The sequence below is a fragment of the Ptychodera flava genome, chromosome 8 (genome assembly GCF_041260155.1).
Source record: "Ptychodera flava strain L36383 chromosome 8, AS_Pfla_20210202, whole genome shotgun sequence".
In the NCBI taxonomy this organism is placed as follows: domain Eukaryota; kingdom Metazoa; phylum Hemichordata; class Enteropneusta; family Ptychoderidae; genus Ptychodera; species Ptychodera flava.
The window spans coordinates 7,235,399-7,256,546 of record NC_091935.1 but is presented as its reverse complement, the minus strand read 5'-3'; the positions used below and the strand labels follow the sequence as shown (position 1 = coordinate 7,256,546).

At 36.8% G+C, this 21,148-nt stretch overlaps 1 protein-coding gene across 1 annotated transcript in view; it reads right to left on the bottom strand.

The window, feature by feature from the left end:
- The window catches only part of LOC139138342 (calponin homology domain-containing protein DDB_G0272472-like), an 85,410-nt gene that overhangs the window by 4,447 nt on the left and 59,815 nt on the right, over window positions 1–21,148 (bottom strand). Inside the window, exons 14-17 of the mRNA XM_070706674.1 lie at window positions 6,812–9,613; window positions 4,391–4,973; window positions 2,731–2,988; window positions 1,383–1,834 (exon numbers count right to left, since the gene is read on the bottom strand). Coding sequence (XP_070562775.1) covers window positions 1,383–1,834; window positions 2,731–2,988; window positions 4,391–4,973; window positions 6,812–9,613 — 4,095 coding nt within the window. The remainder of the gene's footprint in view (window positions 1–1,382; window positions 1,835–2,730; window positions 2,989–4,390; window positions 4,974–6,811; window positions 9,614–21,148) is intronic.

The window sequence follows — 21,148 nt, the reverse complement described above, 5'->3', positions numbered from 1 at the left end:
ATGTATACATGTAATAGTATAATCACCAAAAGGTTAAATCTGCGATTGACTATATGTAGAATTATGAGTATCAATCAGCATCAAGGTATGACGGCTGGTGTGCAGGTCTTCAATTTGTACTCAATTTCCCGAACAAATGTGCTAGCTCATTTGTATGCAAGTATATTTAATGAGTATTGTTTTCATATGTAAATCATGACTGGCCAATGGGTTTTCATATGCCTGATTAAACCAAGCAGTATATCTATTCCCTTGATGCACATCTACCACTTCTTAACGCCTTCCAGAACAATAAGCACAATATTCAATAGTCTTTTGGAGGTTTGCTAACCTGCAATATGACTGTCTAGATTCTAGATGAACAGTACACAAGTACATTCATGTGAATTAACAGAGGGTTCAAAGGTTAAGAAATGGGGTCAAAGGTAAGCAATGAACCCCTGCAGGTCAGGCTACTCTTTCAATTTGGACAAGTTTTCACAGCAGTTCAAACAAGATGATGTTTGTGTAATGGACAAGACACACCACTATGACCTCAACTTGGGTGAAATTACCAGGTATGCTTTCAACCTTGTCACTGACATAAACACCATTGTACTCTTGATGGCATTTTACTAGTTAATTTACATGCCACCGATATCATTACAAGAATTTCATTAAGGTAAAAAAAAATAGCCCGTCATTTTGCAATTACAATTAATATTTCTACCAGTGAGCAACAATAATTTTTCATCGTGGTGGAAAAACTAGTTGTCACTCAGTAATCATCAAAGTCTCACCATCATTAAGTAACGTACGTGATCTACACCTTCATATTGTACTAGTTCATTTCACATCATGAAATCGGTGACCTGCCTTGTCAAAATTCACTTCAGACTGCATGGGTATCTGATACACGATTTTTAACCGTTTGACTGCTGTAATTTTCCCACCAAAATTTTACTGCAATATTTTACCAATTTTTGTGAACTTCGTGTAAGTTTTTTCATAATGTGAACCAAATGGACTCACATTTCATCGGCTGAAATTTTTTTTCAAAATTTTGACAAAAAAAAAAAAATTGACTGTGCCATATTTTATGAAGGTGACAAAAACAGACTTTGGCACTCAAAGGATTTAACTAAGCTGTACAGATGTGGATATTCAGCACTTTTCTTTTGTGATGACAGAGCAGCACAGTGTTATGATCAAATGATCAAGCAGTGACCTGGTTATGATATCGAGATGACCTGGTAATGGCACCATGACTTTAAAATGACTTGTTGAAGACCTGACAATGCCAAAGTTATGACCTCAAATGAGCTGGCAATGACCTCAAATGACCTGCAATGGCTCAATGACCTGAGTGGCAATCACTCTGAAGTCAGCACCCTCACACTCACATCAACTGATCCATCTTGCGATGTCTCTTCCAGCTCCTCGTCCACTTCCTCAATGTTGCCATGATTCTCACCCGGTGACAGTTTGAGGGACACAGATGCCTGAGATAGATGAGTCATGTACTGAGCGTAACCCGGTTTGTGATGATGCTGAAAATGAGGCTGAGATTGTGACTGAGGTGGAGACTGAGCATGAGTCTGATATTGACTTTGATGTTGACTTTGATGTTGTGGTACATGTAGAGGTTGATGTTGTTCTGATGATGGTGAATCGATTGGTGATTGTTGAGGTGACAAAGATCCACTACTACTTGCATTTGATCCCAGTGACAGGTCTGTGGGTCGGCCATGCTGGCTGCTGCCATCACGTTCCCGCTTGAAAGTCTCTTCACGTTCCTTCTGTAGCCTGATTTCACGTTCCACCACAGATTCATGCTTCGGACCATTGCTCATGCCTGCAAAGTGAGATAGACACATTCTTTGTTATTTATTGTTGCCAACTAAATGTTATTGCTGATGAGGGTTTATCTGTCAACACCAGCATTGCATTATTATAATCCATCATGTTTGCAAGTCTAATACTCAGTATTTCAACACAACTTTTGGGAAAAGAAAAAAAATGTAAAATGTGAAAATGTTTCAATGAACAAAAGTAAGGAAAACGATCGTCAAAAGTTACAGCTGAAACCCTTAACCCTTTTCCTGCCAAGTTCATATTTCACCATCAGGTCAAGTTCATTAAAACTAGAGAAGCATAACATATCCTTTATGGCGATTTTTAACAAAATGAATTGAATATTTGAAGGCCCCTGAAATTATAGATACTGCAAATATGATTTTTATGGACTAAAGTTGCTGGTGCAATCAAGCCAAGTGGGTGAAAATTGTGCTTTTCACTCAATACTCGCTTTTTACTGACTTGGCTGATGGGGAAGTGATACTGTCTGGCAGGAAAATGATTAAAGTCAGAGGGAGTGCAAACTAATCGTGCAGTCAAGTTGGTTTCTTTGTTGTAGCAAGAAGACCTCACATAAGATATGAACTTCGGTGACCAGAAAGACTGACAGATGACCGATGGCCATATCTGTCTCTATGATCAAAGATAGTGGTTATTTGGTCAAGCAGTGAGACATGGCCAAGCCAGCGATCCAAATACAGAACGGATCATCTCAAAACAGAGGAGTGGAAAGACAGACAGAAAGACAGAGAGAAACAGGCAGTCAGACATAGAGACAGACCAAGGAGATAGATATCAGGATATTTATTACAATGGGTACAGTTGTAGGGTTGCTCGGTTCAAAAGACCAAAACAGCAAAGAGAAACTTAGCTGAAATGTGACAAAATTCTCACCAGCATTTCTTTCATCTTCATTGGATCTCGTTGACAGTCTTCTAATTTTACCTTCCTTTTGAAGCTGTTCTTCTTTCCGGCGGTTCTCTTCTATGTCCTTCTCAAAGTAGTATCCGGCAGCTTTCCGCATGTACTGGTCTTTGGCTGCCGATTCAGGAGGTTGATATTCTGCAACGGACAACCTTGGCGTTTCTTCCACTGGTTCTGTTTTCTTCTTTGATGCAATGTGTTGTTTCTCGTGTCTTGGCTGAAGAAGACCTAAATCAAATCAAATCAAGATCTGTGATTACTCATTGACATTTTCACAATTGATTTCCCATATGAGTCACTGCATAAAATGTTTAATTGACGCAGCATATGAATTAAGGTTGTATGCGCCTTAAAAGTGAAAGAATTCAACTTTTGCCCAAACTTTCCTACATTAAAATTTCAACCATTCTCTTTCAAAATCAAGAATAAAAAAAATAAGGGGTCATCGAGGAAAGTTTTGTACAAGTGAAACAAATTACCTAACATATACCGACATTTGAAATTCCAACATGGCTACTATTCCTGTGTTGACTCTATGGGGAAAAGTAAAAATTTTATTTTCAGAAAAAGACTAAGACAGTGAAAATTGTTCTTAGTCCAAGAGCTTTACAATGGCATCCCCATAAGCAGTAGATTGGAAAAGTATTGAAAAAAATTGAGAATTGAGATACCTGTCCCTGAGGGCAATATTCTACCCTAAATGCCACACCATAGCTTCAGCTATGAAATTCTTTTCTTAACATATGACTTAATAAATTGAACTTCAAAAATAATTTTTTGATGTACTTATTTTTTATGTGGCAATATAAAGCTGATTTCAAGGCATTGACAGAAAGTTGTCATAAAAATCTCTTCCCTATGAAGTCTAATGAGCTGATACATCTGATAAGAATTTTCCAACCAATACAGAGATGTGATCAAGATATTTAAGGTCGTCTGCACCTCAAAAGTGAAAGACTTCAACTTTTGCTCAAACTTTCCTTAGTGAAACTTTTAACCATTCTCTCACCAAATCAAGAATAAAAATCAGGGGTCTCAGAGTAAATTTTGGTATTAGAGAAACAAATTACCTAACATATATGTATACCAATTCAAACTGGCCACCATCCTGTATTAACTCTAAGGAAAAAAATAATATTTTGGATCTTAAAAATATAAAGACACTGAAAATTTTTCTCACTCCAAGAACTTTAAAAGGAGCACCCATAAGCAGTAGGGCAGCACAGTATTAAAAATATTGAGAGTTGAGATATCTGTCCCTGGGGTGCATTTCAACTTAAATGCAAAAACAAATGAGGTTATTAAATTTCATTGACTAGAGTGGACAAAACTACTGACTGAGGAAGCTATTTCATGAACAAATATGATACTTTTTCATACTTAATCCATCATCCAATAGGCACAAGCCTAATTTTGGGATGTTGTACTCACTATGGACCCATCACCAAATGAAGCAATGGGGGGGGGGGGGGGGGAGAGGGGGTTAGTTTGAGTGTCTTGGTAAACCGCAAAACACCATGTTCAAGTCTTGAACTCACCATCCTTTGATAGCAAGTCCACTATTCTAGTCATAGCAGTTTGTTATCGATGGTATCAAGGAAGTGATATCAACTTTACAAGTGTAACATACCTCTTTCTTTCCTGTAACTCAGCTCTTTCTCCCTGGCAAGTCGTATTTCTCTCTCAATGGGTGTTTCCTTCTTGGTAGTTTCCTTCTCAACGGTATCTTCTTTCTCTTGAATTACAACTGAACCATTCTGAGTTGGAGTGCTGACTTTATTGCTTTCTTTTAAGTTGTTAATTTGAACGTCTCTTGTTGGAGTTCCAGCAGCATTCGCCTTCCCATATCGCTGCCTAGAAGGCGGGGTATCGTCTGGTATTTTGGTAGGTTTGGAGAACACCGCCCTCGCTTGGGCAGGCGTCAACTTTTGTTCTTGTTGGCTGACAGGTTCAAAGCTCTTGGTTTCCACTGCGTTAACGTGAGCAACATCATTGGTTTTCTTTTCTTCTGGAACAGAGTTCACCGAACTTTTGACTATTCCCGCCCTCCTTCGCTGTTTCTGGAGTTCTTCTTCCCGCTCACGCTGGAGTCGTATTTCCCTCTCGATAATACTTTCGTTGGGAGGTGGCGATTCTTTCTCAGGTTCTTCCATGATGTGTGCTGATTCGTACTCTGTTGCAATTTCAGGGTCTATGAATTCTGGTTTCACTTTCTGAGAGAAAACACAATCAGGATACACTAGTAACAGATTTGGGATAAAAAAATGAAGTCTATGTATGCTAGCACAATACCAAAAACCGTATATATAAAAATGTCAACATCATACTAAGTCAAATTCATTTCGTTTTTATCATGGTTCTATAAATGTTTATTGAAATTGTTTTTTTTCAAAAATTATATCGTCCACATGAGAAACATGGAAACAACTGTAAGATATTCATTTCAATCATTTGAGAATATTCATAATCAGATGCAAGACAAAGCAAGTACAAGTATGGCAAAATGTAGGCTCTGAATGGAGACAGATTTTTTGAACAGATACTGTGTCCATGATTTGTGATAAAATCTAAATTAATGCATGTTTTGTGGTATGCTGTTTTTCCTACTGTCATTGTCCTTCAAACAATACTTATCCTGTAAATTCACCAAACTTGTAAGAAGTTAAGAAAAGGAAATAAAAGGAAAGAAAAAAATTGAAAATAAGACACTCATAGAAAGAACAGAGTATGATAATGAGCATGCAGACAGTATAAACAGATGCACTTTATAACCAAATTCATCATTAAAAATATAATCTGGATGATTTTGGTATCTGATATTACACTTTTGTAGGAACTTTGTATAACCTTTCCACAGAAGTGTTAAGAATGGAGCTGCAAGAGAAATAATTGTATTAACAAGCAGAAATACACTCTGATAATCTGTCATTAGTCACTGCCCCTTTTCTCTCTGTCTGTTGTAACCATGGCAACTCCATGGTCAAACAAAAGAGAAAGAATAACAGACAGAAAAATGCAGCCCAGCGCAAACACAGAGAATGGGAAGCTAGCAATGTGGTTAGATGTCACACACGCTGAGCATAACACTAGTGAATAGCTTGCCATGTTAAAATGGTAAAAACATGCCATATTAAACACATGATATTGATTTTAATGTTATTAACAGATATTTAATGACTTTAGCTGTATGCATCAAGTTTTGAGTTTTACAAAATGATTGTTGACATGGAAACAAATAAGTTGATCTCATTGTGTCCATGATGATAATTATGTTGATGATGATGATGATAATGATGATGATGTACCATTCAAATAATAGCCGTTGGGTACAGTGCAATCATATGATCTAAACTTGAGATCATCTCTGGAGATATTCATATTATCTCCATGATGAGTAAGTTTGTAAAATTTAGACAATAATGCATAACAATCATCAGATCAAATCAAATCAAATCACATCATATCAAATCATTTGACATCAACACAGATCATTGATTCAGATGATATAGAATGCTAGGCAAATGTAAAAGGTGAAATTTTACAAGAAGAATAATGGTAAAACATTTCAGCAATGTAGCACTAACTTTGTTAAGGGATTCAGTTTGTTGACAAAGTTAGCAAAGTTAACAAAGTTTGTTTGAACTTTGTTAAAAAGTGACTTGTTATGATGGTTTAATCAAGATCACCAGTAGAATGGAAAAAGGCAACTTTGAAAAGCATTAGTTGTTAGACATCGCTGCCTGTTAACAAAAAACTACATTAAATTTAAAAAATTCTACAGCCATTGATGTTGTAAACTAGGTTATATTTGGAAAGAGGGAGAGAGAGAAAGGAACAGGGAATATCCAGTCCCTCACAGCTCCCACATCTGCGTTTATGTGGGAGAAGTCCTGTACTGGAATCAGTTTCATGCATTAACACATAGCATGGATTTGAATACTGAATGATGGGAGAATAAGAAGTCACACAGGAATGAGGTACTTTACAGTCATGTAGGTATAAGGTAAGCTATATTAAAACATGCTAGCAGGGTTTTCTGATAATTAATTACCTCTTCTTCATATGTTTTCTCTTCAATTTTCTCCTGTTCCACCAGGATAACTTCTTTGGTCTTTTGCTGGGCTTTCTTGGGAGTGTCACCTCCACTGTGATAATCTCCCTCCGCTCTCGCTGGTTTCATCCGCCTCTCAAAAATATTTTTACTGGCGCTCACTGGGGACTGACTAGCATAATGCTTTGGAGCAGAGAATGGTCTCTCTTTAACTGGATATGAATTTGGAGTCACAGTTTCTGTGATCGGTTCTTGTTGTTGTCGAGGCGACACTTCATCCTCGTTGAAGGATGGCTGGGAATCGTCTGTGCTGACGTACAAATCTGGTCCAGGTTCAGAGACTGGAAGTCCTCGTTGAAGTCGCAGTAGTTCTTCTTTCTTTCGCTGTTCTCTCATTTCCCTTTCGATGATACTTTCCATTCTCTTTGGTTTTGCGTCACTCTCTGACTCTTCATCGAACCCAAAGCTGGGCGTGCTCACATTTTTCACCCTACCTTGTCTCAGCAGTTCCTCTTCTTTCCTGAGTTGCTCTTGGATTTCTCTCTCGATTTGCGACAGCTTCACATTTCGCTGCTGGTCGTCTTCTTCGCTGTCATCAAATTTTGCCGAGGGTGGAACAAACTCTTCTTGTGGTCTAACATCTTCCACCTGAGCTGTAGTGACAGGGGTGGGATCCACAACTGGAGTAACAACTTTCTTTTTCGGTAATCTCCGAGCTACATTTAACTCTTTCTGCAGCTGTCTTTCTTTTTGCCTCTGTAATCTGATTTCTCTTTCAACGATGCTTTCATTCATAGGTACCTCCTCCGGTTCAATTTCTTCTTCTCTGACATCGTCATGGTAACCTGCTTCTGGTTCTTGGACATCAGCTACATCAACTTCATCTTCTTCTTTTTCTTTCTCAGATATAATGTCTCTCTCAGGAGGCTTTTCGTCCTCTTCTTTTGGTGTTTTTGGTGAGTACTTGGACACATGGCTGAACTGTGGAGGAGCAACCCCTTTCCGCAACGACAGTCTCTTTTCCCATTCCATTCTTGTCTTTGCCGGACTAGCAATGGACTCAGAATCCACATCCTTCTGGATTTCTTCACGGATCCTTCTTTCCTTCTCTTTCTGGGCCTCCAGGTCATCAGTGTCTTCTGAAGCCATCTTGTCATTCCACTGTTGTAGCAGCGCAGCCTTGTCGATATTACTGGTGTCCACTTCATGTACAGGTTGGTAGCCACCATTCTGTCTGTTCACAGGTATTGGGTCACTGGTTTCCGGACTGGCCTGGTCATCCGCAAGGCTCTTCCAAGTATCACCAAGTCCGCTATCCCTGGAATCAGTCAATACATTATTCAACTTCCCACTCACCAGCGGGGCTGCCTTGCCCTCCTCCTCTTTCTGTTTCTTTTTCCGCTCTTCATACTGCTTCAAGCTTTCCAAGGTACTGGAACCAGCTCTGTCCAATTCCTCTCCTTCCTTGTTTTCCAGATTCCATGCCAGCTGTGTTTTTCCCTTCTTGGCTCTCTGCATTGCAATAATGTTCATAGTGTCTGTCTGCAAGTCAGATTCAGATTTTGGTACTATGACCGTTGTTTGGTCTTCTTCACTCTCCTTTGGTGTTTCCTTCTTCTTGAACTTGGGGTTTGGATCTACATACACATTGAGTTTTTTCCTGCTGGGCTGGATGTGTTTTTGCTTTCGAGGGAGATCTTGTTCGGCTGGATTGCTGTTTATTGACAGTGACATTTCCCATTGTCTGATGAGTGCATCCCTGTCTATTGGTTGCTCATCAACATTGGTATCCATGGTTACTTCTTTAGACTCCGTGCTTACTGATTTTGGCTCCATGGTTACTGATTTGGGTTTCATGGTTACTGATTTAGGCTCCTTAGGTACTGATTTAGACTCCATGGTTACTGATTTAGGCTCCATGGTTACTGATTCAGGCTCCATGGTTACCGATTCTGGCTCCATGGTTACTGATTCAGGCTCCATTGTTACTGATTTAGGCTCCATGGTTACAACCTTAGGTTCATACGACTGGACATAATCTGTAGTCATGGTGTGTACCACCAGTTCCTCTTTGCTGGCATCATCCTTGAGAACTTCATCAGAGTCTTCTTTCTGTGGCTTTGTTTCTATAGTTACTGGTGGTGACTCCACGGTTACTGTTGCTAGGTTGTCCACATCAGGTTGACTGTAGAAGTCTGGTGGTAGTTCTTCCAAGGAATAGGATGGTGTTTCATCTTTGGTTGGTGGAGCTGACGTTGGAAGTTTTGGACTCTCCCCCACATCTTCCAAATCACTGGTGTTTGATGCTTCATTTTCCTGTTGGTTGTCGAAGCTAAAACTGTTCTCAGTGGTGTCGAATCCAAAGTCAATCATATTAGAGGATTCTGATTTATCAGATATCTCAAAACCAAAGTCATTTTTCTCTCGGGGTTCTTTTTCAGTGGTCTCTTGAAAATCAAAATCATTTGTCATATAAAACGGTAAGTTGCCAGACTTTGGTAACTGTGGAGGGGCCTCGGGTTCCCCGAAGTCTATAAGTTGACCGATATTTGAGTTATCACTAGGCTCTTCAGTCTGTGTAATGTAGAAAGAAAAATCATCGTCATCCATTCCGAAGGGGTCACTTTGCTTGACGCCTGACTCCGTCGTTCCTGTCACACTTCCATCCATTGCTGTATCGCCGAGCAAATCAAATGTTGTTGCCGTGGGAGCGGGTTTGTTTGTGTTATCAGTGGCAAAAAAATCCTCCCATCCTGAATTGTCAGCAGTCAACTGCTGAGACAACTCGCTAGGATCTATTTTCTGTTGAGGACACAATAGAAAATTCCAACATTTGTAAACTCATTGCACCTTGGCCAATCAGCCCCAGACTCTGCCAACTATTAACAAACAAGAAAACATACACACACTGCCATACGTACAGTACACTCTTGGATGTTTGGTCATCAACATATTAATGAGAGCACTTCATAGAAATTCATTTTCAAGAGAGAAAAATTTTCCTATTTCTTAAATTCTTGGAACATGTGACAAATTAACTTCATATAGTGAATGTTAAAAGTTTTTGTGATGTATTGACATCACTACAAACAAAGTAATATTGAAAGTTTAGTTTTCTAATATACTGGTGTTTTGAATGATATAAGAAAAAATCAAAAATCAACACATAAGCATTATAGAGCATATTATTGTATTCACATAAAGTTAGCACAAAGCTCATACGATAAATTTTATCTCATCATTCTACCTTTGAATGTGATTTGGTAGAAATATCTTTATGAAAACTTTTGGAATAAATTAGTCTATGCAGGGTTATAAATTTCAAATTGTGCTAAAACAGGGTAACTAACACATTCCTTGCCACATACACACCACATCGCTCTTTACACAATTTTCTAAACAGATTAAATGTCTGGTGTTCTTGGTATCAGTTTAACACACACAGACATAATTTCAGTAGCAGTACATCAAACTCAGTGCCTTACCTACACTATATTATGTAAACCTCTACATAGAGGAAAGCCCAGTGGAGTTATTGGCATATATCTACAAGGTTACTTCATACGTCTATTCAAATTTTATTAACATCACTAATTGAATTTAGTGACTAGATTACCACCGAACTAGATTTAATCCTGGACTGGATCAATTTCAAAGTTGATCCCAATTGTCTGACAGACACTTGAGACCTATATTATTGCTTTTACAGGTTAGGTAGCTATGTTATTGTCTTGATTTATGAGTCCTTCTTTCCACTCCTTGTCATCTGAACACAAAATGTCTGTCTTCTTGACAACTTAGATTCACAAAAACAATGTGAGGTATTTCTGTTACTCATGTGTAAAGCGTGACTGAATTGAGTGGCATTAAAAACAACTATGCAACATGCGGACACCCCCTTTTGAAAATATGCTGTCAGAATATACCATGACATAACAGTGGACTGTTCCATTCTACAGGAGAGGTAGGTTACCTTGCTGATTGATAGAATGTACAGATGGTTATGAAGCCTAGTTCTAAGGTATACTTGCCAAACAATATTTCAAGGTCTGTACAAACAGAATTGCATGTGTAAGCTCCTTTACAAATTATAAAACAGAAATATTCCTGACACAACCTTGACTAACATCCTACTCTGATATGATGTACTGAAAATGCATGTCATTTCTATGATTGTTGTCTCTGACTCTCTAACTGTTTAAAATATTTTGAAGCACATGGAGTTGATAATCACAGACTATGCTGTAATCTGATGTCTAAACTACTGCCTTTGTTATTGTATCTGCTATTGTTTCCTTATTAGTTCAACAAACAATGTTATCAATAGCAGTGGACAGTGTAATCTGATTAATCCAAATAAAGACAAGTTGTGACTGTTTTCTAGATTGTGAAATACAAGGACTGGTTCATGCTTGTCAGTTTGTTCAAACAATAAATACATGTTCAAATTCAACAGCTAAAATTCCTTACTTCAGCAGAAATACAAATCATCTTGGTTAAATTTTAATTAATCTAATTAAGTAAATTAACTGGAGCATTGAGCCTGCCCTGAAAAACAAAAGAGATTGGTAGACTATGACCTTTCCTGAGGTTAATGTTTACTTTTTGGTCTAAGGGTTAATGTTTATTTTTTTGTTCAATCATATACCCACTGCAGATCTGTAACTGCCAAAATAATTCTCATCAGCGCATAAATACAACAAATCGGTGATGTCACCAACAAAAAATTCATTAATGTTAGAAATTTGCTGTCTTGTGACATATTATAAGAAATGTTATGTGAATGAAGCCACTCTTCTGTAGACAGTACAGTGCCACTTCAAATATGTCACCTTAGAAAACCATATTGTATGTCTGCTGGCCTCATTCAGAATTAATAAATTATACTCATGTTTTGAAAACATACTTCACACTTAGTAAGCAAATGAACATAGCTTTTCATAAGAAATTTTGTTAAGCATGAATTTTGACAACTAATTTTCATATGCCATTCAGACACAAACCTTAAACATGGACAGCAAAATAATCAATGTGTCTTAGTCACTGCAGAACACAATGCGCATGAAAATGGACAAAACCCTGGATATGAAAATATCTAATTGAAATCAGATATGAAATACTTCCGTGTTGACAAACTCATTAGTTTCAACTTTTTTCACATCAAACAATTTTTGGACCACTTAAAAATCATGCAAAAAATGTAAGACATGCCTAGAAACTTACTGTAATTCTGTTACCCACACCACAACAATGTCAAAATATTTTAAGAATTTCTTCCCTCTAAACTTATTTATAATACTAATCATATTAAAGGCAATAGGTCAAAACGGCTTTAGGTACAGCGTTATTAAATCATTTGTTGAGAAACAGTTCTCTTTCATTTGGCAATCAAAACAACAAGTGACTGGATCAAATAAAAGCAACTGTTGGCTTCAGCGTGAAACCAATATTTAACATTCCGTAGTCTACACTTTGGAACTAATATTTAACATTCCACGTCGAGTTGTCTTTTACACCATGGAAATAAACACAAACCTTGAGACCATTCTACAAACTTCTGTTTCAAATGACAAGTAGATGCAGAATCTGTTTGAGCTTTTCTGTGGACACCGTTCATATCACTAAAACTAGGTACACCCATGTTTTGAAATTTAAAGAGCCAAGTGGACGTCCCTCCTACTACTTGGCCCACCTGACCATACAAAACCACATTCCATACATTCTACTATGAAAAATACACCACTTCATCTGAAAAAAAGTCTTAAGCACATTCAGTGGTTGAAACGTTACCTGGATATTCACTGCAGCTAAAATCTACAGCATTACATCGATAAAACAGGTCATACAGAAGAATAAAAGTTAACAGGCCCTGCCTGACCCACCTGTCTTGGGGAAGATCTAACTGTATGATTGTTACAAAGGTCTGACTCGTACTGTACACTCTTGTCAAAAATTAAACCCTATGGGATGTGAAGGAATGCAGGGAGGTAATTTATCCTCCAACAGTTCATTGACCAAGTCATGGGGGAGACCAATGTCCATGGATGGTACTTGTAACATTCAGTATGTGGTTAACAAGTTCAAAATTCCCATGGCACCAGCATGTAATTGGTTAAAGGCATTATCTGTTTAATTTGAACCATCCAATCAAGTCACACAAAATAAACCCATTGACTATGATTACGTGAACATGTTTAAGTCACATGCATTTTGACAGAGGACCAACACCTGAATGTTCACTATTTTAAAGAGAACTCTAAATTCTTGACTACTGAGTTTGTCGCCATAGCAACATCTCCAAATCCTGGTCCACTTGAACAAAGCCAACATAATCTCTTCTGCTGTCGTTTTTTTAAGCGGAACAGTTATTAGCATTAGTTCCCTCAGGCCAATGATCAAATCACTCAGAAGTCAAAAACTTAACAGAAACATTTCGTGCTTCCGCGATTCAAAATCGCCTTATCCCAATATAAATATTTTCATGTACATCTCTCAAAATTTGCTTTTTACTCTGATATTGTTGAATCAAACATTGAATTTAATATTCATTTTATACTTTTCATAAGCACTCACATTTTACTCACTTTTGTCGTCAATATTGGATCGACTCCATGTGAAAGATAGTTGAACAAAATGCCAAGAGTACATGATGTTAAATTTCCCTATGCCTGGCATCAATAAGTAAACCCACCACTAACATTAAGCTTTATTAACCAAGTATGAAGTTTTAAAATGAGCAAAAGCAGCTGAAGAGAAAAATCTCTAGATTTTTATAATCAGAAATGATTCGTTCTTCAAGAAAAAAATTTGGCAATTTTTAATGAGGATGCAAAATTTAACATTTTCTCATCAAAATTCAGTCAGTCAGCTAAAATTTGCTGGCTGTGAAAATTTAGTAGTAAAAAAATCAGGACATTTTGCACAAACTTAATGTGCACATACACTACTTGTACCCACCTGTACTTTTATTTTTGCCACCTGTAAACAAAATTTTCAACATCCCTGATGATATCCAGTAGACATTCACTTCCCCTTTGAATATAGCAAACGAAATGCTTGAATATTATTGAAATCAATCATAATTAATGTTAGACTATCCTATCTTTTGGAGTTCAATAACTATTATTTGCAATGATAAAATTTTATCAAATTTATCAGCATTGATGTGAGCACCACTTCTCCAATCAAATGTTTTATGTGGTGTTCTGGGGAAACATTTGGACAGCTTGTCAATCTCTAAGTTCCGTGATTAGGGAACCGAACATCAGAATATTGATAAAATAATAATTATGATATAATTTATAAGTTATTTCAAAGGCCAGAAAAAACTTTTTTGATGGAATGGTGCGCGTGAATTCAGAATAAAAACATTCAGATTAGGTATTTTCTATAATTTTACAAAACAGAGAGAAATATGAGACAAATTTCATGACCAGTTGAACATGTGATACGCAAGCTGTGGTTACTCAACATCATTTGTTAACTTTCTGTGGGCTTCTGTGTTTGTACAAACATTACCTGTGGGTTTATGTTTGAAAAGTGTAAATGAATACCATAGACCTTGCAAGGTGCATCCTGTGTTCTGCCTCTAACGCCACATCTGTGGAACAAATGGCTGAGTTAACGACTGGAAGGCCTATATGCATGGACCTTGCTTTTTAACCCTTTCACCCCCAGTTCTCTGTATACAGGTCCAACTTTACCATAGAAAACAATGGATTTGGGACAATCCATAGTGGTGAAAGGGTTAATCACCTGCTGTATTGCATATTTCATGAAATTTCACCACATGGGGACAAGTTTGGCAGTGGGTTTTTTTCCTGCCTTTTGTCTGCAATGTAACATAATGCAACTGGAGGGTTTTGCTGGCAGAGTGCCAGGTCTGCGTCGTCGGCAAATCTTTGAAACACAGATGTCCATCTCTAATGGCAAGAACATTGATTGAGATTTTCACTGTATGTAATAGTCTAACCTCCAACTACTATTAGCCTCTTCAAATCATCTACAATCACCAATTCTGGAAGATATCTGTCTGCAATGTCTACTTTAAGGAAATGAATGATCGTATGTGGGAAGTAAACTTCAGCAAAATCATTTCAAATTGCATTCTGGGAGACCATAAATCCTTCAAATTCTATGATACTTTTTTCTGTTTCCATAAACTTCACTGTACCAGCAGTATTGTAGAGCTAGGTTACATCTGGGGTTCAGTAGGGGTTGGACAGCAAAAGAAGACCCCAACAGACCAGGCAAAGCCTTAAATTACAGTACTGAAGTTAACCTCATAAACAAGTGTCTTTGCAAAATTTAACAATAAAATATTCATATTAACAATGAAATTATATAAGTAAACAAACAATTCATCAAGTTGCATCTTCAAGCTTTATAAAATGCATACTAGATTGTTGCAAAAAAGTTGAAGTTTGTACTATAATATGACTTCTAAAAGACAAAGCATTCCTTTTTGGATTGGATTAGAATGTTCTGAGAAGTTTCTCATTTTCAAGAGTACATTCAGGTTAAAAATTGGACAGAATCTTGTGATTTTGATATTTAATATTTAACGTAGGTCAACGGAGAAACTTATCACAGATAAACTTTTCAAAGGAATATTTCCACAATGAGGGACTGGATGACTTCATTTTTTATCTCTGTGTCTTTCGTAATCTTTGCTCTTTCTTTGTTGGAGCAGCATTTTTCAGATCAGATCTGATTAGAACCCTGATATGGTTGTCCTAATAAGGAGATGTGTATGACATCACATGACCTTATCATGATAGTGCCTAATGGTGTCATAGATCTACATCACCTTGGTAACACAGTATTTCAGAACAGAAGAACTGGTTTAATCATTATCCCTCTCTAGTAATGAGAACAGGAAATAAATGTTTTTATTACTATCAACCAAAACTCACATCAGTGTCCCTTTGATAAATGTTTTTATTACTATCCATCAAAACTCACATCAGTTTCACTTTGATAAATGTTTTTATTATTATCAACCAAAACTCACATCAGTTTCACTTTGATAAATGTTTTTATTACTATCAACCAAAACTCACGTGAGTTTCACTTTGTTGTTACACAACTTACAGACTGGTGATAGCTGAGGTCACTGGGGTCACATGATGAAGAATTGTGACCTAGACCATACCACAAACCATTTATCAAAATAAATTATAAATTCTTGTGGTCACTCTGTCAAAAATACAAAAGTGACATTTTCAAACACTGCCTAGCAAGTTGGAAATAAAACCTTCAGTCACCACTTGACTGAAACTTTTAGTTATGTCAATTTAAATTTCCTCAACATTTTAAGACATAGTGTAAGCTAAAATTGCATTTATACTACTTGCTACTCAATCAAACTAGCAAGCGTTTGAATTTTCTATGCAGTTTGTAAAAACTGGATAAAATTAGTCAATCAATATGTCTTCAAGTGATTTTTGTAAAGTGAAAGAAAAGTTGTTCATTCACACGTACCTTATGAACATTCCAGGGTGAGTTTGACATTTTGAATACTCAGTATTTCACTTTGTTTTTCACTCTTTCACCACCACGATTTGGTCCACACCCATTGTTATCAATGGTGATTGTGGACCAGTTTAAAGGGCATTGGGGTGAACAGGTTAAAGGTCACATCAGTCAGCAATAAAAGAAATCTACAAACTTTATTGCCCCAAAAGATTCAAACCATTAAAATTTTGAATTTCTGTGTCACATAAATTAAATTACCAACAACAGTAATGCATATCCCACATAGGCTGTGTTGACATTCTAAATAATGGGTATTTGACATGTTTGAAGGAAACTCAGTAAATTATATTTTAGACAAACGAATATACAACCAAACAAGTTTCAAAAATTACCATTACTACAATGAGAGTAATTCAATGAATGTTAGATTCGGACCCTGCCAAATCCAATTGAGCAGATTGACTATTTTAAACCTTAACAGGCTGCAGAAAAAGCATAATATATTGTTGGAAGCTACATGGGCCTTAGAACTAGTACTGATCTCTTGGCGTGGATTACATGCTCTCACATTGTTGCTTGCCGTCCATTTTGGTTTGAAAATCAACTTCCAAAATATGGAAAGTTCAAATGACCTGGCAGTTCAGCAAGCAAGGTTGCCTACACACTGCCACCCAGCATTACTTTAACACACCAGACCACATGAGAGGACAAATGTATATTTAAACCATTGATGCGGCCTTCAACATGAGGACTTATTTAGGCGCAACACAAAAGGACCTTTCATGCATGGCTTATAGTCAGATCAAAGTCTCTAAGAACTCCAGGACTGCATCAGTAATCAACAACAAATACAGCCCCGGTTTGTATGAAACGTAATTATAACCAACCCTTAGGTTCTGCAGACTGCAGAGTTGACCTTTTTTTGAACCAATCAGAATTACCACTCACACTTGAAAGAAATGGTTTCAAGTAGACAGCATCTGAAATCTTAGATGCACACAAGTCCAAAAATCTGTCATATTTTACTGAAAATCACAGAAAAGAGGGGGATAAAAACACACAAAGAGTAGATAATAGGTCAGACACTACAAGCTGTTTACTAATGACAATAAAGCACTTGGGAATAGATACCCTTCCTTCAGAATACTAACAATGTCTCCAAACAACACCTCTATACCCTGATACCAGGGTTCTGATTTCTTTGTCTCCTGCAGACTGGGACTAAGACAATACAGCTAGACCTCTTTTTCACACTTGTTTTTGTTATTCTTCGCTTGAAAAACAATTTCAATGTTGAACCCCTGCACTGCACAGTACTGTCATACTGTGTTTCTCAAGGAAGGGACGCATGTACCAAAGTCAACTGTACAGTATGCATTCATTTCTCAAGGAGGTATAATTGAAGTTCACTTGAAAAAAATAATCTAGTTTCAATTCCATGGACAGTTCTTCAAAGTTTGACATCAAATGATCTGCTTTAAACCGCATCATCCTCATTTTCCACTTTGGAGTTTAACTTTGCAATACAAAACAAAGTTGTTGGTTTAAACCAATATTTTATGATAAATGGGTTGAGTATCTATAATATCCATCTAAAACCATGACTTGTTTGTTTTTAGTTACTGATGTAAAAAAAATTTCAGACAGACTGTTCACTTAATGATCGGCGATTAATGATAGATGATATGAGTTAAAACCCCGCTTAGCCTATTTATTAGTTACCCATTTCATTTCCATTTTTCTGATTAAGTTCACACCCAAAGTAATTGTTCCTATATATGATAGTTATGTATATAGACTCAAAAATTCACAATTTTGATAAAATATGAACCATGAGGGTGACTGATATAAAAATTTTGGAAGATTTAATAATATCAAATGTAAAATTAGGTAATATTTGGTCCTAATGACCGTGACAGGGAAAATTTTTTTTACTGCTAGCAATCACATATTAGTGTGTCTATTTCACAATAATAATAGAAACTGACTATATATACTGCTAAATTTGCATAAGATGTGTTTGTGAACTTTATCGAACAGAAATAGGTGTCACTTACTATGTGAAACATAGGATATTTGATCCGTATTTTTTTAACGAAAACAATACAATCATGTTATATTTGTACACGTGTTGGTGATCTATTTCTATGGTGGTCATATTTGCCTGTCATAAAAATCATGGCTGCTATAATTGAGCTGGATGAGGTCAATAATTACAATATGTCTTCAATGACGGTCAATAATTACGATATGCCTGGTATAATAGATTTGATCAGAAATTAGGTCAGAATTCCATTGCAGACTAGACAGAGAATGGCAGTGAAAAATATTCACTTGAAACAGGTTATAAAAGAAGATATACAATTCTCTGACTGACCTGGGTTGTGGTTATTTTTGTTCCGTATTCAAAGTACCCGTGCTACTTGAGTACCTGGCAGTCAAAGCGGACCCCTGCATTCTCTATCAATTGTTTGCTGATACTTTTTACGGTGACAAATATCTGACTTCCCCAGGGGACCCTGACATTTGGACTGAAATTCCAGGATACTTTGTGACAAAGCCCACAGGGAATTAACTGTCTGTTGACTATTTGCAGAACCACGGAGTGCCACCCCAAAGGGTAATGCTGGTCTTGTCCACAGTGCATTCAATAAAGTGGGTACACCTTTCAACAATTCAAGTGAATCAATACATTATGCCTTTTAACTTAAAAGAAGTTACAACATGTGTCTCCATAGAACCTCAATTAAATGTATGTAGGGATATTTAAATGCTAGTTTCAACAACAATATCATTACTTTTTTAAGCTTATTTTGAAGTTTGAATTTATTATATTTTTATGATAGCCTTCAACTGTTTGGATTTCTTGTGCAGTGATTTAACAAACAGGAACTCAGTGCCAAAGTTAGTTAAGAAAGTTATGTAGTATACCCATTTGTTGGTAGTTAAGCAAAATAAACACTCAAGAACAAAATGTAAGAGTGTACAGTAACCAAAACAACGCCATGGTACAATTTAGTTAGTAAAAACACAATCCACAAACAAAACCCCTGAGCCAAACGATCCCACTGGTTGCAAAACTGACAGAGACGGCAAGTCATTACTTACATCCGTGATAGAATGAAAACTCTTTCCAAAATCAAGCAATATTGACACATCAAAGTACCCTGTGAATTGACACACAGATACACGCCACTCATTGACAGATATGTTGATACTATAATGATTTGAATGTGACACGCAACTCAACATGGGTGATATATTTCAACCTTGGGAAATTTCTTGATCATTTTTTACCGTATTTGTAACACAATACTGTGTAAAATCAGTGCACTAGAAATCAAACATAACTGAGCCGTGCAAGCATGGACTGTACAGTCGAGAGTTCACTGAAGGAAAACCAACTTTGTTTGACCTCACCTGTTGAGTCAACCATGTTGCTATCATACGACATCACTCGCTGATAACTTAGCGATACGACAATTCCACGTAATACCCCTTCGGTGTGCCAACCTCCACTGCAGAGCCGCAACTAGCAAATGCACAGAGACGGCTTGCCTGCTTTCTCCTCACCAATACAAAAAAACTTGGACTCACTCCATACGGGACAATAGCCAGGCATGAGTCCACATGAAAGCCAGTGTGTATACTTTATAGGTCAAGTGACTGTATTGGAGTATTGATTTACAAACGTACAAACAATGCTATACCAAACCAAAACCAGAACAGACATTGAGAATGAATAAAATCACACAGATGGTTTGGAAAGTTATGCTAGCAAATTTGAAAGACAGAAAACTGCACAAAATAATGGGCAATGAATACAGACAAAATTCTGACCAAATCTTTCAATGCAATGCAGCCTTAGGCAGCGATATTGTTGTCCATTGAAAGAGGCAATAGTGCGTTTTATGTCCTATTCAGAGTGACATGAATAGCTTAAAATCAATAAGAAATTTAAATAATCAATAAATCTTGATTATGGTTAACTTTTAACTCGTCTCTTAGGTGCAGTAACTTCAATGAATGACTTCCACACCGATCTACTTGAAATACACAGCATGTCACCAACCTAAATTACATTTACACGTCAAACATTTTCAAAATTCTGAAGATTAAATACCACTATAAATATCAAAAGTCCATATTCAGACGTTGTAATGGAAAGCTTGTGTTAGTTTAAAGGTCAACTGAGGTCAAAGGTCTGCAATGATACTTTAATTATCTTTATGGATGTCTTTCTTCTGTCTGAAAAAGTAATGTCAAATATTATCTTATTGTCAACCATTGGCTATCATGGCAGAAATTCATTTGAAAATTGTTTTTAAAAATACAGAAAGAAAAACATATTGATCTGGTGCTCAAAATATTCTAGTATAGATTAGACCACGTCAGTTATGAACTAGAATATCACATTGAGAGAGTTTATTATTCTAAAGCTAGTTACATCACCTAATCCTCTCTGTGATTTATCTTGCCCTACATCATTTTTTATGCAAATTTTTGTTTTTCAAAAATCCCATCAGGGAGACTTCTCCTATTGTGAATTAATCCAGATTTTTCACTTTTATTAAGGTTGCTGGAAAAACAAACGGAACTTTACTCAGCTTAGACATAAATGCTTTTTTAAACAACATAATCTGTTTAAGTGTCCTGTTGCCAGTTGGCTGGTACAAGTTGTGTTTGAACACTCTGACAGGGTGGCAACTTCTAACGTCACAGATGTATCAGCAACCTATAACCCTCAGATAAGCGGAAAGCTCACACACCCACAATACAAAAATAAACTGATAATGCTGAACATTACGCATCTCTACCTGTTCATGTGTCATCAAAAACACTACGTGTACAACCTCACAG